At 32.3% G+C, this 20591-nt stretch overlaps 1 protein-coding gene and 1 long non-coding RNA gene across 2 annotated transcripts in view; one reads left to right on the top strand and one right to left on the bottom strand.

Moving 5' to 3' along the window:
- LOC106686302 (uncharacterized) overlaps positions 1-9451 on the bottom strand; it is a 58671-nt gene extending 49220 nt beyond the window's left edge. Inside the window, exon 1 of the mRNA XM_067053701.1 lies at positions 9266-9451. Coding sequence (XP_066909802.1) covers positions 9266-9346 — 81 coding nt within the window. The 5' untranslated portion in view covers positions 9347-9451. The remainder of the gene's footprint in view (positions 1-9265) is intronic.
- A 26-nt stretch (positions 9452-9477) lies between these two features.
- LOC136797355 (uncharacterized) lies at positions 9478-13995 on the top strand. The gene is made up of 3 exons (XR_010845182.1): positions 9478-9526; positions 11610-11697; positions 13945-13995. It is a non-coding gene; the product is annotated as an uncharacterized lncRNA (long non-coding RNA).
- Positions 13996-20591: the final 6596 nt, after the last annotated feature.

Raw genomic sequence — 20591 nt, forward strand, 5'->3', positions numbered from 1 at the left:
TCGACCTGAGTTTCAGGTCTTGTTCTCAACAACATTATCTAAATGTTGTTGTTATCTCTTTCGTTCTATAGCCCTGATGAAGACCTGAAACTCAGGTCGAAACTTCGGCATAAAATAAATAAATAAGGTTTTGTTAATTTATGTTGTTCTTTGCTAAACGTACCCACCGACAAACTTCTCCAATCATTAGTTGTGTCTAATTGAAGGATAAGAGCATTTATATGAACCCTAACAAATGTTGACCAATATGTGTATACTGTTAGTTAAAAACTTCCTCCATCTAAGACGGTTTTGTTTGATACTACCTTTCTGTAGAATACTCCTATACTACTTTAGAAGAGATTCACTACTTGAAGCTCATCTTGACAAGTGACCTCGTTAGTGAGTAATGTTTATAATTTTTTTAACATATTTTATTCTCAGAAATCTTATGTTTTTGATATTAATTTTAGCATAAACAACTTTATTTAATAAAAAGGAAAAAGAATATATAAAACTGGAATTTATTTATTTTGCAATATTCAATCGCCTGAGCCTCATACTATTATTGTAACATTTTCAAAAAAGGTTTTTGTCCTAACATAGGTTTTTGTCGGGTGGTGTTAGACCAGAGATCAGCTCGAGAAAGGGGTAGGCAGACAAACTCACAGGATAAGTCAATTATAGTTTGCTACAATTACTTATCCGACACTCTTTATAACTTATCCTTCATGGGCGGAGCCACCTCTGCCAGTCCTCCCAGCCTCATAACTGGGTACCCTTAATGGGGTAAAAATCTGGCGGTCGAGCGTGATTCTGACCAAATCACCTGCTTGCCCAACCGTTGATCAAGTAACAGTACTTTCTTATAAAGTACTGCACATCTAACCCTTCAAGGTTTATATTGGTACAGATTTAATTTTTAATATTAAATGTAAATAAATATTTTGTTCATCTATGTAGCTTTAAGAATTATATTACTTCAATGATTATATATATTTCAATGGTAAAACTATTTTATAAAGATGGCTAATTGCCTATGTGCCCTTGAAAATGTAATTCAATAATAATAGTTTTAAGGACTCAATTAATTTGAATTAATATAAATAATTTTGGATAATTTTTCAGAGTTGTGTAAGTTATTGAGCGAAATAAATTTACTTTCAATGTTCTAACCATTATCACCATTAAAGTTTATTACGGTACCACAACTTAGGTGAGTATATTATGGCTTTTGTCTTCATTGCCAAGGACTGAAAGTTGGGACTACCATTGTTGTAAAAGCCTTTTAGATACTCCCTTATTTCGAGGAAGTTATAATTGGTCATTAGTAAGGGCAGGGACTTCTATACAATTTACACGCAGATGTATTCATTAATTGGGAAAATGTTTCTATTAGCTTCATTAAACAAATGATGGTTTTATTTCGCATGATCCATACGGCTTTGTGATAGGGAAATATGAACATGAACCAGAATTGAAATTTGACATTTTGGAAGTTTGCCTAATATGAATAAAGCAAGCAGTTTAAAGTAATATCATGAACGATATGTAACATTCATAAATCATGGATTTATTTATCCATTATCATTAATTCTTATTCGAGACATTGCATTCCAGGAATAATCTAGTAATCCAATATATATTTCGTCAGCAAACTCATGTTCTTGCCGGTATGTAATGTCTCCTTTTACCATTACAACAAGAAATAGAGTAGGAGACAAAACAGATCCTTGGCATACTCCAGGTGGGGTTTTAATTGTATCAGAAAATTTGCCTTCATAAAGAACCCGGTACTGGAAGTCTTCATATGATATATTTGTTTAATATTTTGACTGGTATTATTTCCCTTTTAACCGAGTCAATGGCTTTCTATAAGTCTATGAAGATCATATAGAAGGAGCTTTTCAATCTTTGATTTATATTATCGATGCAACTCATACCTCTTCTTAAGCTAACCAGCTCTTTATTTTACTTTTCGTCTAGATACTTTGCAATTATGTCAGTACAATATATTTCCTTTTTGGGAACCTTGACATTATTTTCTCCGACCAATCAGGTAGAATCTCTCCTTTGCCCCGTATTTTAAGAATGGTAATAGGAGCTTTTCTGTATTATGGAGGTTGATTTTAAGGCTTGTGGAGGGATCAGGACCAGGTACTTTTCTGTTTTTGATTTCTATCATTTCATCAAAAGTTTTTTTGTTGCTCGGAGGTCTAACGTGGAATTCAGTGATGTTATCGTTTAGAATATTTAAAATAATTAATGCACTGTTATTTCTTATATTGGTATTTCAGTTTATGGCTTTCTTAAAGAGTTTTTCCCATCTCAGCAATTAACGCTCTGATATAGTCAAGATAGGTCCTTGTTTTTCAGTTATAAACCTATTTCTCATAATATTCTTTCCTACTAGCAAATGGGTGATTTTATAAAACTCCCTATTATTTGCTCTTTTTGCAACTTTTTCTGCATCTTTAGCCAACTTATCAATCCATTTTCATTTGCCTTTTATAGTATTCTGTAGTGGATCATTGCAACCGATAAAAAAACAGTTAGTGACGCCATAACGTTAAAGAGATAATATTTTCTGTAAATTGAACAGCCTGAGGAGTTGGTTAACTAACTACCGATTCATAGGTTTCATTATTGTTAAATATTTTATGCAATATAAACAGTGGATTTACGTTTCGGGATACAATTTTGGATATATCGAGTCTCAATAAAATCATATAAAATGATCGACCTTTATTCAATAATAAGCCCTTCAATAAATACTCACATCTCTTTCAATAACCATCATTTCTTCCTTCTCAAACATCGAATCTTACTTGAATTGTATTGATATTTTTGAATTGATAAAGCTTGTCCTCAAAGCTATTAATATACTCATAAGCAAATACAAAGCAAGACATATTATGCCATGGGGCAATGAAAGAATAATATTTTACTTACGACAGGTGTGAGCATTATGAATATTTTTGTAAATAAAATAAAAAAAAAAAAAAGATAGAGGAACAAATCCAAAATTGAACCGCAAGTACGAAATTTTCGTTCCTCTTAACAGAAACATTTTCAAAAACTTTTCTGGTATTATTTTTTACAGTTTATCAACAAACAATGAATTGCCAACTGTTTTTCTCTAAATATAAGGCGTTGAGAATTGGTCTCTAGCATGAAATACTAGCTGGGAGTAGAAGAAACAAAAGCCGTATGTCCAAATAATGGGACAGCATTCAGAAACAATAGTCTGAGGACACGGAAAATAATCACAGTGTCCAACCCATTAGAAGATCGGCGGCCGGTGCTTTTCTGAGTCTTTATCAGTCTGGGTTGAAATTTTTTTTTTTCGTACCCTCCTGAAACATTAGTAAGATTAATAATACATACATATTACATGGGAAGGGATTATGCATTGTGATGAAAACTATCATGGATTAGTTGTTTATAATGTCAAATTTCAGAATGATTAATATTATTTATAATAAGGACCATAAAATTATTATATTTATTATTATAAATTAAACGGTAAAACTAAAAAAAGTAATTCAAATTTAATAAATAAAAAAGGAAAAGATTTTCAAGAAGAAATATTCTAATTAAAAATAAAAGAAAATCCTATAAGATATTTCAATTCATTAATTTTCTACCCTTGTTAATATTGATCAGAACAGATCATGCCGTTTTCCAATATTAGCCCCTTTTTAAATATTGCTCAATTTAACTAACTTAAGTCTCCTCTTCCCGTTTTAATTAAATGTTTTAAAAGTGATTTAGGACCATCGTTAAATCGAGGTTTTGGTAGGGCGGGTCTGGTCGGCCCTGAAGGATTGCCTTATAATAGTTTTTGTGATATGACCTCCTTATGTGAGATTGTGACCTGTCATACATCGACCTACATACTCACTACAAATGTCTATTTTAGAGGTAAGATAAGTAAGGCAAGCATGGAGGGCGAGAGTGGCTGGTCTCTACTTTTTAATACAATTTTTAATTCGAATAAATAAAGGTATTGTTTTAAAAAATAATTTAAACTTAACACAACTAATTTGAAGCGCAAAAAGTTTCTGTTAGGCCTAACTTGGCTTTTACTACCAATGAATCAGTTCTTAATCCTTAAAGAAGGCTCTTAGGTGCCAAGACTGAAAATATGTAAATTCGGTCAAAGATTTTCATATCCCAGAAAGTTTAAAGAAATGTTAAAAGATGTTTGGCACTGAGTTCAATATAATATTGATAGATTGATTTTAAATATCTCGTAAAAGATTATAAATTCAAAAAATTATTCATGGATTAACAAACTAATGACATATTTAGAAACACACTTAAATAAGTGAGATGTTTCAAAACTCAGTCAACAGTCAACAGAGGTCAGTCGACGGATCGATTGGGGAAATAGGGTTTTAAAGATTTCAACGCAGACATACTTGGATATTGATTACTAAGGAACATTAATTGGCCTCTGTGTTTTAAAGTCCATAAATTAACCGTTTTCGAAATGCACGAATTAGGCACAGGTCAAACCTCATTCTTTCAATTATTAAGACCCGCGTGTTCTTAACAAAACCTTTTGCGCAGCAAAGACATCTATTAATATACGGCCTAGCTATCAGGTCTCAGCAGTTACTGAGCTAACAGCAGTTACAGTGTTAATATAAGTTTAACGATATCTGAATCTTTACTGAAAAACTGAAGAGATATGAACTGGATTAACGTTACTATTTATTATATTAGTTGGTAAAGATAGGCATTAAAATTAAAACTTTACCAATTGTGTGTATTGAACAGACTTTATTAATAGTATTATACTGTTAATACAAATGAGCATTTATATCTTATATTTCGAATGAATTGAAGAGAACAAGGAAACATATCTAATGCGGGAGTTCTCGCAGGGGTAAAGTAGTAAATATATTCTAATATAAGATGGTCATATTCAAAGAATGCATTTGGTACTTGCTTGATCAACACATTTTAAACAACTGTTTTAATAGATGGCTCTCAGCAGTAGCTATATGTCTCATTTTTATGAATCGGTTCTTAATAAAGTGTCTAAATATTGCCCTTCATAGAATAGTATGAAAGAATTTAATCTATGCAAGATGACTTACGGTTAAATTAGCAGCTCTGAAATTCGAAAGCCATCGCCGGGTCAATAAAAAGTACAAATATGCGTAATTAGAATGGAATGGTGTCAGGCCGGGAGAGAGATTAGGGAGGAGTGACCGTATGATTTAGTGACGCTGCTCCGGCTGACCCCGCGTTAGTGCTCACTAAATCCAGCTTAATGCTCAACATCTCTCACTTCCCGAAATTTATCAGCGATCTGATTGGCTATTGAAATGATGGACATTTAAACAAAACCTCCAACCGCATTTAGATAATTTATTTCAAATGGGTACGTATTTCTGAGACTTACAAAAAACAAATTGGTGCGATGAACGTTCATTTGGTGACAAAATTTTGTGGGATGCATCATTTACTATAAAAATTGGTAATTTAACGTTCTCGAGGTGAAAATATCGAGAAAAAAAACTTATTTCTGTCAATAATACAGTAGTTTTAAAAAGATAACGATGACGTGTGTATTTAATATTTTGTATTAACCAATTGTTTCTTATTGCTAATAATCAGAACTTTTTTTTTTATACTAAATAAGCAAAATGAAAGCTCCTTCATTATAATTAAAAAAATAATTATAATTTAATCCAGGCTTGACTATTTTAATAAGCCTAAGACCTATCTGATAAAATGGACTACTTAATTACACACCGAGTTAAATAAAAATTTAGAGTTTTTTTTCAATAAAATCTATAAAAAAGTTTAAAATCAATTCTCTAAAGGTGCACTGGTTGGTCGATTTTTACGAAAAATTCTCTAAATATGTATTTCAGTTTCCTCTCATAATCGTTTTCTAGCTGGGCTCTTCACACACACACAAAAAAAAAAAAAAAGAAAAGGAAGACAATAGGGAACTTATTAGACAGATGATTTCTTTGTGGAAACACTATAATTAAGATCACAACCATACCTTGTGTGTGTGTAATGGGCAGAGGTCTGCTCCCCCTAGGCGAAATTCTGCCAACGCCCATGTAGATATAGTCTGATTATGGCCGAAGCAGGGGTCTATATTGCAGAAGGCGTGGTAATAGATTTTATATTTCTCTTTTGTGTATTAGGTAAGAATATGTAAAAAGACAGAATGTTCAAACCTGACTTCGGGAGAACTTTTTTCAGCCAAAAATACTCGTAATTCAGAGTGTTTTTTCTTCTACAACTCATTAACGGTATTTTCTAATTATTAGACACAGAATTATTAATGTTTTTTAATTCACTTGAATTTAATTGAATAACTTGTGTAATAGATATAGTCCATCCAAGATAAGTTTGCCTGTGGGGAAGGGAACTCGCGCACTCCCCAACCCAGCTTCTTATCCCCTCCACATATATTCTCGATGTTCTTAGTCACTAGTTTCTTTAGGTTGTTCTTTTGACTGTTTCTTGTTGATTTTTATTTTACTTATTATTATTATGTTTTACTCTGTTGACAAATATATGGACAACCCTGTTCTGACTTGCAATTTAAGAACATCAGTATCTTCCAAAAAGTCATTTTTGAGATTTAAATGTGCTTAAGAAAAAACTGCCTCTTTTAAAGTTTAAATTTGTTGTGAAACAGTTAGTGCAACTGTTTTCTTAATTTAAATGTTTTAAAATGCAGTATTTTTTGTCCTAGAATGGTATTTACTTATGATAAATGCAGTAATTTATTTCTGGCTTTTCATAACAGAAGACCACTCAGCCTCTGTTTTTTAAAAATTTAAATACGTTCATAATTACGTTTTTAGTTTGAGAGTGGATAGTTTTCCCCCTAACCAGTTTACTTGAGATGGTAAAATTATAATCTCGGGATATTAATTTAATAGTTGCAGAAGTAAGTCGAGGAGAGGAATGGAAAGGTAGTCCAGTCAACTGAGTAAGTCAATTCCAACAATCACTTGTGAGTATCCAGAACTATACGATCATGCGCACTGCGCATCTCCCCCCTCCCTTTACTCACTATACTGTTTATCATTTCGGACTAAAAATCCGATGTCTAAAATGTCTTAAAATTTGGAAGGTTTTTGGCTGCCACAAGTTCTCCCAAAGTCAGATGTGTTAATATTTTTGTTTTTTACATATTCGTAACCATATATACAAGACAAAAAAAATATGCACTTTTCATGTGACAAACCCTAATTTGACTGGCCTATTCTAGGATATTTGTACTGATAAATCCATAATGGAATCTTTAAAGGATAGTACTTCTTCATAGAGCTCTTGTCTCTAGAGAACCAAGCTTATTTAAAACAAAGAAGGCACAAAGAAGGGTACAGTGTCTAAAATAAAAGTATACGATTAAGGGTAGAAGATATCATTACAAAGAGTAAACGGGTTTTAAATGAGTTTTATAATTGTCTTTCTGAATTTCAAGCTTCTCTCTAATGAAGGAAAGATTCGAGCTATAATTCTGAAGGTCAAACATGAAAGGGCTTACCCACTGTTACAATTTGATACCAGGACGAAGATAATTGACTTTGCCTGTCCCGGATAAACACTAAGACAATCTTTCCTACACAAATGCACCGGATAATAGATGTAGAAGTGCTAACTCCATCTTAACTTTGCACATTTTTTCATTTCCCCATGCCGGAGTTGGAATGAAATTTGTTTTCTTGAGTGATAAGTCTACACATATACGAGTCAAATTAAACATAAACCTAAAGTATTTTGGTCAACTAACTATTATCAATTTTTCCCGGTAGATTTGATTTCTGGTCCATACTGCTTTGGTAAAGATAGCTTCGTTTTAGCTTCATTAATGTCAAACAAGTCTCGACTTTGGTCAGAGTTCAAACAAATGAATATATTTCTTTAACAAACAAATTCTGGTACTGGAATTTGGAGGGGGGAACAAGTCCGGAAAGTGTGTCTAGTAGTCCTTCTTGCCAACCCCTGTCAAGATTCATTGTTCGGGACCGCCGAAAAATGAATGTTGAACTGCCCCCCCCCCCAGATGGGAATCGAACCCACAACGTTCCGAACCGAGCGCTCTAGGACCTGCGCCCCAACCCGCACGGCCGTCACGTCCCTTACAACCTACTAAGAAATATTCATAATACAACAGCGTCCTGACAGTAAACTCTTAGAGCTGGGTCTTGAATTCTTGTCTGAGAAGAACATTTTATTTTGCCATCCCATCTTTTCTCTTCCAAAAGTCAAAAGCTATATAGCTGTGTATAATTGCACCATTTTTAACATTAACTGACTTTATTAACTGAATTAAACCGCACAAAAAAAAAAATGAAAAAAAAATTTTTTTTTTACGAAGTCTAGATATATATTTGGCTCCATATATCTCCAGTCATTATTTCTTTCCATAATAATATCTATTTGATAATAGTGCTCTCCTGATAATCGGTGTTCTCCTTTTTATTGTACTTCAGGTACTAATAAAATCTTAATATAAAATTTAAATTCTAAAATAATTTTTATAATTACTGTTTTGTGAGTTGGCTGAACGAGAGCCTTGATATATTTTTTAATAAGTCAACAAAATTGGCATATCTTGGATTTATAAACTCTTTGAACCTTAAACAACTTTATATTTTTTAAAAATAAATACTTAAAAATAAATAGATGTTTCTTTTACACTCTTTCTTGCATGAGATCATTTTTTAAGGTGATGATATCATATTAATATTTCAAAGATCTATAGGCTTTAATAGTGTGTTGGTTGGTTTTGTATGCCTATTTTCAGTGAGTACTTAATACTGCTTGTAAAGCATTGAAATTAAATAATGAGAATTCATTTCAGTATAACCACAACGATAGTTCAATTTATGTAACAGTTGTAACTATTTCTTGTTGGACTTCATTGTATTTATTTGTCGGAGGAATATTATGATGTTACACGGATGTACGGATGATGTTGGAGGTAGAGTATTTGCCGAACAAAGCTATAAGGAAATATCGTATTTTATATTAATGTTAGAAAATTGAAAAATGAAATAGCATATTAAAAAAAAAAAAAAATCATATACAATTCAATGTAAATACATCTCATTCATTCTTTTATTAATGTTCAATAATTTAAAAAAAAATTGAAATAATTAAAATAATTTTACAGTTGAGTCTATACAGGTGTACAATAATGATTACATGATAAAATGAGAAATAGAAGATCAAAGGCTGTAAGTTTATAATATATAAAAATATGCACTGTAGTAATTTAAATTTGAGAAATTACTTGATTGACTGATGTTAAATCGGCCATTGGACAAGATGGCCTGTGCTCTTGGTGAAATTTCGGTTGATAAGGCTCCAACATCCTAATTTTCCCCCACCTATTGAAGAAGAGGATGATGGCTCCTACCCAAAGGACCAGCACCAGAAGGACGATGAGCACTTCTTCCGCTCGCACGAATAATGTACCTGCAAAGAAGAACAATCGGACAATAATGGAAGTTATTTACGAACAAACAACAATAAACAGATGTACAATGTACAGGTGTGTATTTTTCGATTTATATACAATATATTGTGCTTTTTGGCATTTTAAATCCTAGAAGTAAGACTATCCTAGATACAGATCTGGATGTATTTATAGCAGCAATTGCTTATTCAATGAATAGAAAGTCTATAATTTAAGTTGATCCAGGTAATGCAAGTTGTTATAATTTGGAAGGAAAACAATACAAAGGAAAATTATTTACATCGTATTATTTAAATCCTTATATTCTAAGAAGGTTAGAGACTTCTTTTTCAGAAGAAAGTTACAATAGTCTCAAATTCTTTAATATGATATAACCATGGTTCACCTGAATTTATGGCCTTCATCGGAGCTAAAAACAAAACAAAAAATAGATAACAACCAGAACTCAGAGAAACATAAAAATAATAAAAAAACGAACTTGGAAATCTACATAGCAATAAATTGAATAGATAGTGGTTGAGTGACTACTTCTTGAATAATCATTATTATTATTATGGCACTACACTGCCTACAAGAATCCGAGCCTCCTCCACAACAGGCAACCAATCTACACGGTCTCTTGCTTTCTCCTTCCATCTGTCAGCCTTCGAGAGCTTCAAATCCTTTTCCACATCGTCCAGCCATTTAATCCGGGGACGTTTCCTTTTCCGTTTTCCATCTGGTTGCCATAACCGACTTTTTGGGTTTTCTTTCATCGGCCTCTCTACGTGTCCTAACCATCTTATTCTCACTCTTTTGACCAAAGCCACGATGCTGGGTTCCCCGAACAAATCTATCAGCTCATCATTCCTTCTTCTTCTCCAAACTCCATTCTCCTAGACTCCTCCCATATCCTTCTCAAAATCTTTCTCTCCCAAGAGTTGAGCTTCTGTTCTGCTTTTCATGCCAAGGGCCATAATTTTCCTCCATAGATCACCTAGCCATACAATGGTTTTGTAAATGACCACTCTCATTCTTTTAGAGAGAGCTCTAAACTTCAATATTTCCCTTAGTGAGAAATAGCATCTATTTCCTGCCGCTATCCTGGCCTCTATTTCGCTCTCTACTTTATTGCCATCTGTAACCAGGCTTTCCAGGTACTTAAACTGGTTTACAGTATTGAAACTGGTCTCAGAACGTCACTTTGCTATTCTCTTCCTTATCATCTCTTGAGCTTTTCATGTACACCGTCTTGAACAATACAAGATGAAATATAATATTATAGAGGCAAAGAGTATACAAAATAAATGATAAAAAGAAATTTAAAAAACAGAATTTATTCAAGAAATAAACATGATGGAAATCATCGAAACGTCGGCACAAATAAATAGTTTTTTTTTATTTGTGTATTTTTTGCTGACCGCTACCCCCGACCATCAACTCAAATTAATCTACTGTCAACTGTATACATCTCATCATGAGTATATAAATGTCTGTTTAGACACGAATGACACTGGGAGGGGGGGAGGGCACAAGTGTAGGTTCACCAGTATAATAAATATTTTTATATCACTTTCGTTATTAAATAGTTTTATGATTTCGCTTAAACTTCTTTAATCATTATTAGCATTTTTAAAATTGGTTCTATAACAAGTTAGCATTGAATAAATATTTAAGAGCAGAATTTACAATTTAACTGTTATATTTTTATATTTCTGCCATAAGTACTTTTCTGAAAGCTGTTGAAACTGAAATCTGTCAATCCGTTAACTGAAAGACTCATTTGGAAAATTATAAGTGAAAGTATTGCCACTGAAATAATATCGAAATAAATGTTCTGAAACAATCGATAATCATATCATATAATCATCATATCGATAATCATAAACAATCGATAGCATTTCAACTCAAAGTGAAAGTTGTGTGATGCGCGCACCGCACCAACATTTTTTTTTATCTACATATCTGACTTGACTAACATTGAAAGTTTAATGTTACACTGTTTGAGAAACAAATACTGGTTTATTACACATGTACATTTAGTACACACATTCAGTATAGGCATGAAATAAAACATAAGTGCCTTATATTCCTTATAATTTTTACGATAGACATTATGTCCTTTAAGCTTTTCCAGTCTCCGTAACTTCAGTTCCTCCTAACAAAACTCTATTTTTAGCGACCCCAACGTGCAATAAAAACTAAGTATCTCTTAAGAAGTCCAACAGGGCAAAAGCAGTTATCCCAACAGGAGAGATAGCATTAAGGTAAGGCATTCTGGGTATATAAAAAAGTTAATTACAAGAAGAACAAAAAGATAACATTACTAGATAAGAAGATAAGGGAGCGTTTCCCTATCGCAGGCTGATAAGAATGTTCATAGAAGCTTAAAGCGCGATAGAATAAACCCTTAGCATGAAACAGATCTCTAAACGGGCCAGAGTTTGTTGGAATATAAGATAGCCTTTTTAGTTGTAATAGCTATCTCGCTAAGTTCATGCGCTGAATACAAATAAAAATCCACTGGTTGCGGTGTTGGTTTTCATGCAGGAAAGATTAATTGTCCGCTATGGGAAGGATTCCATTAAGAAGGGGTTAATATAAAAAGAACACAACAATTGAATTAATAAAATTAATTAATCTTATGTAAAAAAATAAGAATACGAATTTAAAAAGGACACAACAATTGAATTAATAAAATTATTTAATCTTAAGTAAAAAAATAATAAAATGAATTTAAAAAGAACACAATTAAATTAATAAAATTAATTAATCTTATGTAAACAAATAAGAATTCAAATTTAAAAAGGACACAACAATTGAATTAATAAAATTAATTAATCTTATGTAAACAAATAAGAATACGAATTTAGAAAGGACTCAACAATTGAATTAATAAAATTATTTAATCTTAAGTAAAAAAATAATAATACGAATTTAAAAAGAACACAACAATTGAATTAATAAAATTAATTAATCTTAAGTAAAAAAATAAGAATACGAATATTATTCAATTAAAATATTAAATACTCTACATCTCATCTCAACCATCGTTTAGTTTAATAACTATACATTTTTTCTTACACCGATAATTATTTGATAATACCTTTAAAAGGATGTGTTTATTTTAAAAAAAAAATAGTTTAATGATTTTTTCGAACTAGATGTCACAGATAATACGACTATGCATTTTATTTTTAATATAAACTTTTCACGTTCGATAAAAATTACGATGTCGACCCCATGTCATCCTCTTATCGAAAGTTAGTCCAAGATATTTTACTGAATTAGTTTGTGGAATCGGTTTGTTGTCAATGTATATTGGAGGACATGTGGCAACAAGGAGTGTAATTGTTATGTGTTGGGATTTGTCGTTATTCAGTTTGATTTTACAAAGTTTAACCAGTTCTGAATTTTTAGTAAATAATTTTGAAGAGACAGTGAAACTTGTATGGATGGAGTTCGTACCGTCTAATAAGGGTGTTATTGTCGAGTGGGAGATCATATGTGTACAACAGGGGTGCCAGAACTTTGAGGTACTCCGATCTTGTCTGACTGAATAGACTATGTTTCTGAACCTTGCCGTAAAGCAAAAATCCTGTTAAAAAGAAAAGGGAGACACATGAAGTAATAAGTAGGAAGAATAAGTGATTAGATAGAAATCCCTTCAGTTTAAATGAAAGTCTCTGATGCTATACTTTGTCAAAATCTTGAGTTACATCAAGGTTTACTCTAGCTGGATATTTGCCTTTGCTCCAGACCTGATGAAATATAGTCAGTAACTCTATGTTAGTGAGTAGTTAATTGAAATGATCGAAAAAGCAAGTTGATGGACAGGTATGATTTGTTTTTCTGTAATTATGCGAGTTCTATATATGAGTTTTCCAAATTGTTAGGAGCGGACGGGGAATAAAATAGTTCAGGATGAAGAGATTGCGTTAATGTTTTTGTAAGGTTTGTATATGATCATCATCATGATGATGAGTTAGAATTTCCAATGCTAAGGGAATTTTGTTGTCCTAAGCGTTGTTGAGTGTAGTGAGAAAGGCTATAGCTTTTCTGGGCATTTCTTGGAGTAGCTCTGCAGTGATGAGTTCATAACCAAGAGCTCTCCATGTGGGCAGTAGTTTGATTTCACGAGAAACTTCTGATGGAGTAAAGGTTGGAGGTTATCACCTTACCAGAAAAGTTGAAGAGGTATTTGCAAGTTTTTTTGTAGCCGAATTACATGTTAAAATGGAATACTTCATGAGTGGTGTGAAAACAGTTAATCCTCAGTGAAAAGTTCAGATCTTTCTTTAACTACTGTCTTTCCGAAAAGTCGCAGACAATTCTCGGGGTTTGATCAAGTTTAAGTATGCCTCCATAACTCCATCGTCAATGGAAATGTATTGTTCATATTTTGATATTTTTAAGTTTTGTATTGTTTTTTTTCTTTAAACATATAATAATAAACTAAGTTTATTATATGTTTGATATTCCTTTACTACATTGTGCTCTTCTCTTTGCCCCAGCTACGTGCCCCTTTTCAGCGAGAAAGTGGAGCTAAAAGTGGGAAGTTGGCCACACCCTTCTGTGTTCAAGATAAATTGAAGTAATTAGGAATTTCAAGCACTAATCTAATTTCAATATCATTTATATAATTATGAATCAAATAAAATTATTTGGTTAATTGCCTACCATTTCAATATCTTGATAATGTTGTAGTGATTTGTTTTCAGTTGAGCTAATAAAAAATAAATTTGGTTTTAGGGAAACATTAAAATATATAATTTAATACAAGTACATAAGCCGAGTCAGGCATTATCACCATTGTTGGTAAATTTCGTTTTAAAAACATAACAATCATTTTTAGTCTAAGTTTTTATTCATGAATTTTAAACAAGAATAGACAGAGAGTAGGCAGTCCCTGATTAAAACATTGACTGGATTTTTTTTGATTTTTTAAAAAATAAATAATTTAATTTCTATCCATTTTAGTCTCAAAACTTTTTATTTTTCTTATAATTCCGACGTTTCGGCCAATCCGGCCATCCTCAGGGATAATCTACTTTATACAATTTTGGAATTATATAATTTAAAAACTCTAACTCCATGCAGGCTATTCTGCCCAGATCAAAACAACAAATTCTAATTAGTCAATATTCATTAAAACCAAAATTAAAATCGTTTATCACAGTCACTATTCCTTAAAAACTTTATCACAATATATATATAATACAAAATTGTATTAAGTAGATTGTCCCTGAGGATGACCGGAATAACCGAAACATCGGACTTACAAGAAAAATAAAAGGTTTTGAGACTAAAATGGATAGAAATTAAATTATTTTTTAAAAAAAAATTTACCAGTCTCAAGAAAGTGTTAAGATTATAAATTAAATTGAGTGGATTGTTCATAGTGCTGTTTCTCCGCAGCGGTTCTACTATCAGCACTTCGTAAGCATCAGCCCAACTTTCAGTTCCCTGTGGCGAAACTGTGTGCCCCTATTTTTTTTTTTTTTTTTTTTCAAAAATAGCTCAAAATCAAAATAGGTCTCCAAAGTCTATCCCGATGTAGAAGGACTGTTTAAATTTGATCGATCGGTTTTGAGGGTTGAATGTGCTGCAACGCCAGATTTAAAAGTTGTATGAGCCTCTTTGGCTTTCATCGATGCAGTTCCATCTATTTTTAAACTTGGGTGAGAAAAGGCAGCGATGGCTGCATTTTATACCTGTAGGGTGGTGAATAAAAAATAATCTCTAAATCCATGGTTGCCGGATTACTGGTATCCATAGCCGGATCATTTCAATGGAACCACTGCTGCCTCATTAAATTATTTTCGAAGTGAAACTAGAATGGGAATTATAATTCCAAAAATGTATTCTTCTCCTTGAAGAATATCTAGAGGTTCTTGATTGAAAACATGGAAACGAAGTCACTTGCCATCAAAACTGAACTTTTCTTTTTTTTTTAATAATTAATAAATTCATACATATTATATGGAGAATGGAATATGCTTACCTATGTTGACATGTCCCTTCTATTGCCTAGTGGCATTATAAGGTCAGTTACATGGTCCAATGAAGGATGGTGACATACATAGCTTACGTCAGTGGATTAGAAGCAAGTAATCAGTTTGTTTATATAATTTCATCCAAAATCATATATTGTGAGAAAAAAAATTCAAACGAAATAATCGCAGTAGAAATATACAAGACTTGGGGCTATTAACAAAAAGTCAGATGTACAAAATTTAAATTCATGTTAGTACAATCTCATAAATTCACGAGAAACAATAAACAACCCTAATAATAAATGGATAAAATGCAGAAAAGAAATAAACAGACAGAATAACTGCTAGAGATCAGTTAGGATATGAATAATCTCTCGCTTCCCCTCCTCCCTCCCAAAAAAACTGTTTTTTTTAACCCAAACACGTACTTTTTCTACTTCACTCTTAATCAGTAAAGCTCAAAAGCTTAAACGAGTTAGTTTCAGTGGTGATCAGTTATGAAGATAATTCAGCAGCGAAAGAATTGTAAGAAATATTTTTTATTTATTAATCTTAATTTGTATTTTGTACATTTTAGTATTTAATAATAAGTTAATAAATTCTTAAAACAAAAAAATCAATGTAGGACATGTCTATGCGAACAATAAACTTAGGAAAAGTCGTCCCAATAGTTGTTTTATAATTGACTGATCCTCAAGAACCTCAAAAATACATACCATAAACAACCAACATTAAATCTATCTTTCATAATTACATTTGGTTTTGGTTTTAATAATGAAATATCAACAATCCCTTTCGCACCAAGTAAATAAGAACCAATAAAATAATTGATAATAAATTGTAAAACATCACATATCCCACTTCAGTCAACGTACATCTTCCTGAGTAGAATCATGGGCGTATCTGGGGGGCGGGGGAGGGGAGAATTATTAGTTTAATAAAAACAATTTTTTTTTTCAAGCAAATACTAATTTTAATAACTAATAAAGCTGTGCACCAATTGTATATAATGTTGATTTCATTCTCCTTTTTCGTACTGAAATGTCGCAACCTGGGTAGGCTCTTCAGGATGGTCACACTTATTTGAAAAATAATTATTCAATTTTTCGATTCTACGTATCTTTAATCGTAATACTTAAAAATTTTGAAAGGAGGTTGTTGAAATATTTGTTTCAAGGTTGATTACGATGATCCATTATCTATCATTATAAAGAAAGAATTGAACAAGCTATTTGTATGATGAAAAAATAGTAAGATATGAAATGTTTTGAAGACGTAAATGATTATTATAAAAAGCCCATTAATCCCATTATTTTTCCTCTCGGCTTTTCAATTCTCCTGATCGGAAAACCTTAATGGAACAGCATTATTAATTTCAGGAGCTAAAACATGTTAATCCGACCTTCCCCACTCCCTATTAGAAACAAAAGGAGAGGAGAAAGCCTATTCATTCAATAACAGCAAGGGGCTTTATCAATAGCTTTTGGGATTATCGTCCTGTAACGTTGGTGGTCTCATTTAAGTAATCTGATGTATTGTGTAGTGGACCTAGTTTTTCATTTAAAACATAACAATCGTTGAGAATCATTTGTGAAGAACAAAACTCTAAACAGAGTAGAAAATATAGAAGATTATGTTAATGTTAGTACTCCAGATTAACACAAAAAACATGTTTATTTTTTCGATAATATTAGGCAAGAAACTCAGCTGCTAGTTAAAAGACGGGTTGACGATTTTCAGTGATTATTTATTAACTATATAGGTGAATTTTAATATCTTTATGTCAAAACAATTTTAAAATGTTCAGTTGTACTGCTCTTCCTCATATCACTTAATTTATCAGTTCTCAATAAATAACTCGTGAGCGCATTGTTCATAAGATAAATATGCGTGATATTTCATAAAATATTATCTTTTTTTATCCTGACAATGTTTAAATTGACAAAACGATGACAGGACAGTTATCACTGATAATATTCGATATAATCAATTTTATACCATCACAAAAGTTAAAAGGTATGACAGTTCATTGCATCAGGAACATGATGGGATAAAACCTACTGATATGGTTAATAGAATGATATAAGTCTAATCAATGAATGACCTGAAATGAAGTGCTATAGATAGCGCATTTCGGGGCTTCGGGTACCATTATAGGATTTGCGCAGGTTATCATAAAATATTTTCTCTTTTTATTTGAAGACAGGGAAATAGGGGTGGTGTCGACTTAGGGAACGGCTCTGCTTCTTGTCGCCAGAGGATTAGACCAAATTCACACAAAGTCGATCCCACGGAGAACGGGCTTCTCAACTTAAACGTGTAAAAAGAAATGAAAAGCATGCTTACAAGGACAAAAGGAAAACACAAATGAGGAATATTCTAGCCTAGTCACTAGTCTTGGAGGATTAAATTGAGGGATGGGACCCGGCGGAAGATGGGTGGTGACTTACAGGATAATACATTAACATTGTTCAAGCACCCAGTTGCTAGAAAAATGGCTTCTATTGGATTAGTTTCATAATTTCACACGTGGGGTTTCTGGACCAAGCTGTGTAGTCTGTAGTGTTAAAGATGTGTCTATGTGTAAAAGACGCCATAAGCCTGTATGTTCCTCCGACTTGTGGAATTCTAAACAGTTTAACTGTGACTACCTACATTACATTCAGAGATTTAAGAGCCAGGAGGATAAGAACCATGGCAACTAAGGCCTAACGAGAAGAACTTCCTTGAAAGTTCATTTATGGCTAGAGGAATTCAGTGAGTTCATCAAATTACATTCTTGGGGCTAAAAAGCCCTAATAGAAGAAGAAGAAGTGTTAGGAAAACCGCAAGAAACCACTATGCATGTAATACTAGTTTTGGAGCGATATATCATTGATGCAGAATCCCATACAATCGAAAGGTGAAATTAAGGTGGTTGACTGAAAAGTAAAGGAAGCACTAAGCTGTGTACACAGCTCAAATTAAAATTGGAAACGATTTACAACATTCCACTACTGTTGCCCCCTCTCCCCTTATTATCTAATAGGCGGGTAATAGGAAACAACAAACAAAAACATAAATCAAGTTAGTTAAACAAAGCCCAATCGGTTTTCCCCTAAATCTTAAGGTGGACATATTCTGAGATCATCTTAAGTAAGAGGTAAAAAGAAACATATGTCGAAGGAAGGTATTTTAAAATGATCCTAATTTTTCAAAATATTTCTGCGGTAATTTTTGAGTGATTGGAATTGTGTGCTAATGCTTGGTACTATAATTTAGGGGCACGCGCATGGGCGACTATGTGCATAACATGACGGGCTGAAGTCCTTTGTGCCTACCTTTCATATATCAGTGTCAGCATGGTTGTATATATTTTAAATTGTTTTGATTTTCGATCCTCTATATTCGATATTAATTACCCTTTCATAATTACAACCTTTAACAAATAGTTTTCAGATCATCATTATTGTACAGCTGGATTAATATTAAATTTAATGAAAATGATTCCATTTTCCATGAAATTACAATATAAATTAATTAAGTATTTAGCTAATTAAATCTTGATGTTCTGAGCTCTCGCAGGACGTGAAAGAGAAAATTAAATGAGACAAGTGAAAAAGGGTCGTTGATTTCTGCCCCCCGAGAACCAGAAAAGTGCAGAGTAATTCGTTCCGGTTACACCCTTCCAACACCTCCACCGCTACTATAGAATTTGCGTGTTAATTCTGTTAAGGACTTTCTTTCTCCTATATAATGTTAAAATATAGAATTTGAGAGTTCTCATGAATGAAGCGATATGTCATTCCTATACTAAAGTATGGAGTTCCTTATAGTTCCTAGATATTTGAACTTAAATCAGAAATAGATTAAAATAATTTTAGTGACCTGATCTTTCTTTTAGGGTAAATTGTAAATATAATTAATAAAAATTGAAAATATTTAAAAAAAATTAGCCTTGCTTGATGAATAGTAATAAAAGTATGGAGTAAACATAGGCACAAAGGCAACATAGGTATACTCAATTTTTGTTTTTGTTTTATTGGAATATAGAATGTAATCCAGGGAAATTGGAGATTTTTCTTTTTTTTTAATTAGCGCAATATAGTAGCTTAAAGACATATTAATTGAACAGCATGTACCGTCCAGCAATTAAAGATTCAACGCTTGATTTTTAAATAGAGTATGTGATAAAAATCTTTTTGCTCTAAAGATATCAATTTTCGAAACTAGGTGAAAAATGTATACGTTTATTATATTCCTAGTAACCCACGATTACAACTGACCTTATCCTCATAATAAAAAGTAAAAAAAAATCTATAACGATTTTATTAAAAATCAGATATTTATGAAACTTTGAAGCTGATACGACATTAAAAAAAAAGAAGAAAAACTTATAATGCTTTGCAAGTTATGATGACGTAGTATCATGACAGAAACATCTGTCCAACTACTTTATCACTGAACATGTCCTTAAAGGTAAGTAGTTTTGTCTACCTTATTCATAATTTAATTATTTTTGGGGGGAAATTTTGGTCTCATTATTTAACTAATATTTTATTTTAAAGTATACACGAAAACTCTTGAGCTTTTTGTATAAAAAAAAAATGTAGTCCGCGATAGACATATTTCTAATTGTTCAATCGAATTGTATTGTTGTTTCCCTGCGCACTCAATTCATTAGTTCTCGATAAATATCTCAGAACTCATTGCTTAAAAGATATTAATATTTCTTGTAATATTTACGAAGCAATAATAATAACCCGCCACTCCCGCCCTCCATGGTAGCCTTATTTATCTGTCTTTCCGAACGGACAATTTCAGCGAGTAGGTTGGTCGATGAACGACATGTCACAATCTCACAAGAGCAGGATTGTAGCGCTAAAAAAAAGGCCATCCTTCCCCGCCCGACCCGCCCCGCTAAACCCCCGGAGAGCGAGGGCCCTATATCACTTTCGAAATATTAGCTTAAAACGGGAAGGAGAGACTTTGAGATCGAGCAATATTTTAATGAAAGGTACAAAAAAATATGTAATATATATATTTGACAATGATTGAATTGACTAGGTAGTTATTTGATGGAGTTAAGGTCCGTGTTCTACTTGACTAATATCTGATATGCCAGTGCTTGTCTGTATTTTCCTTGTAAGTAAAATCCAGGTAACCATTCGACTTGGTGAATAAAT

The sequence above is a fragment of the Halyomorpha halys genome, unplaced genomic scaffold (genome assembly GCF_000696795.3).
Source record: "Halyomorpha halys isolate HHAL.00 unplaced genomic scaffold, Hhal_1.1 Scaffold35.1, whole genome shotgun sequence".
Taxonomy (NCBI): Eukaryota; Metazoa; Arthropoda; class Insecta; order Hemiptera; family Pentatomidae; genus Halyomorpha; species Halyomorpha halys.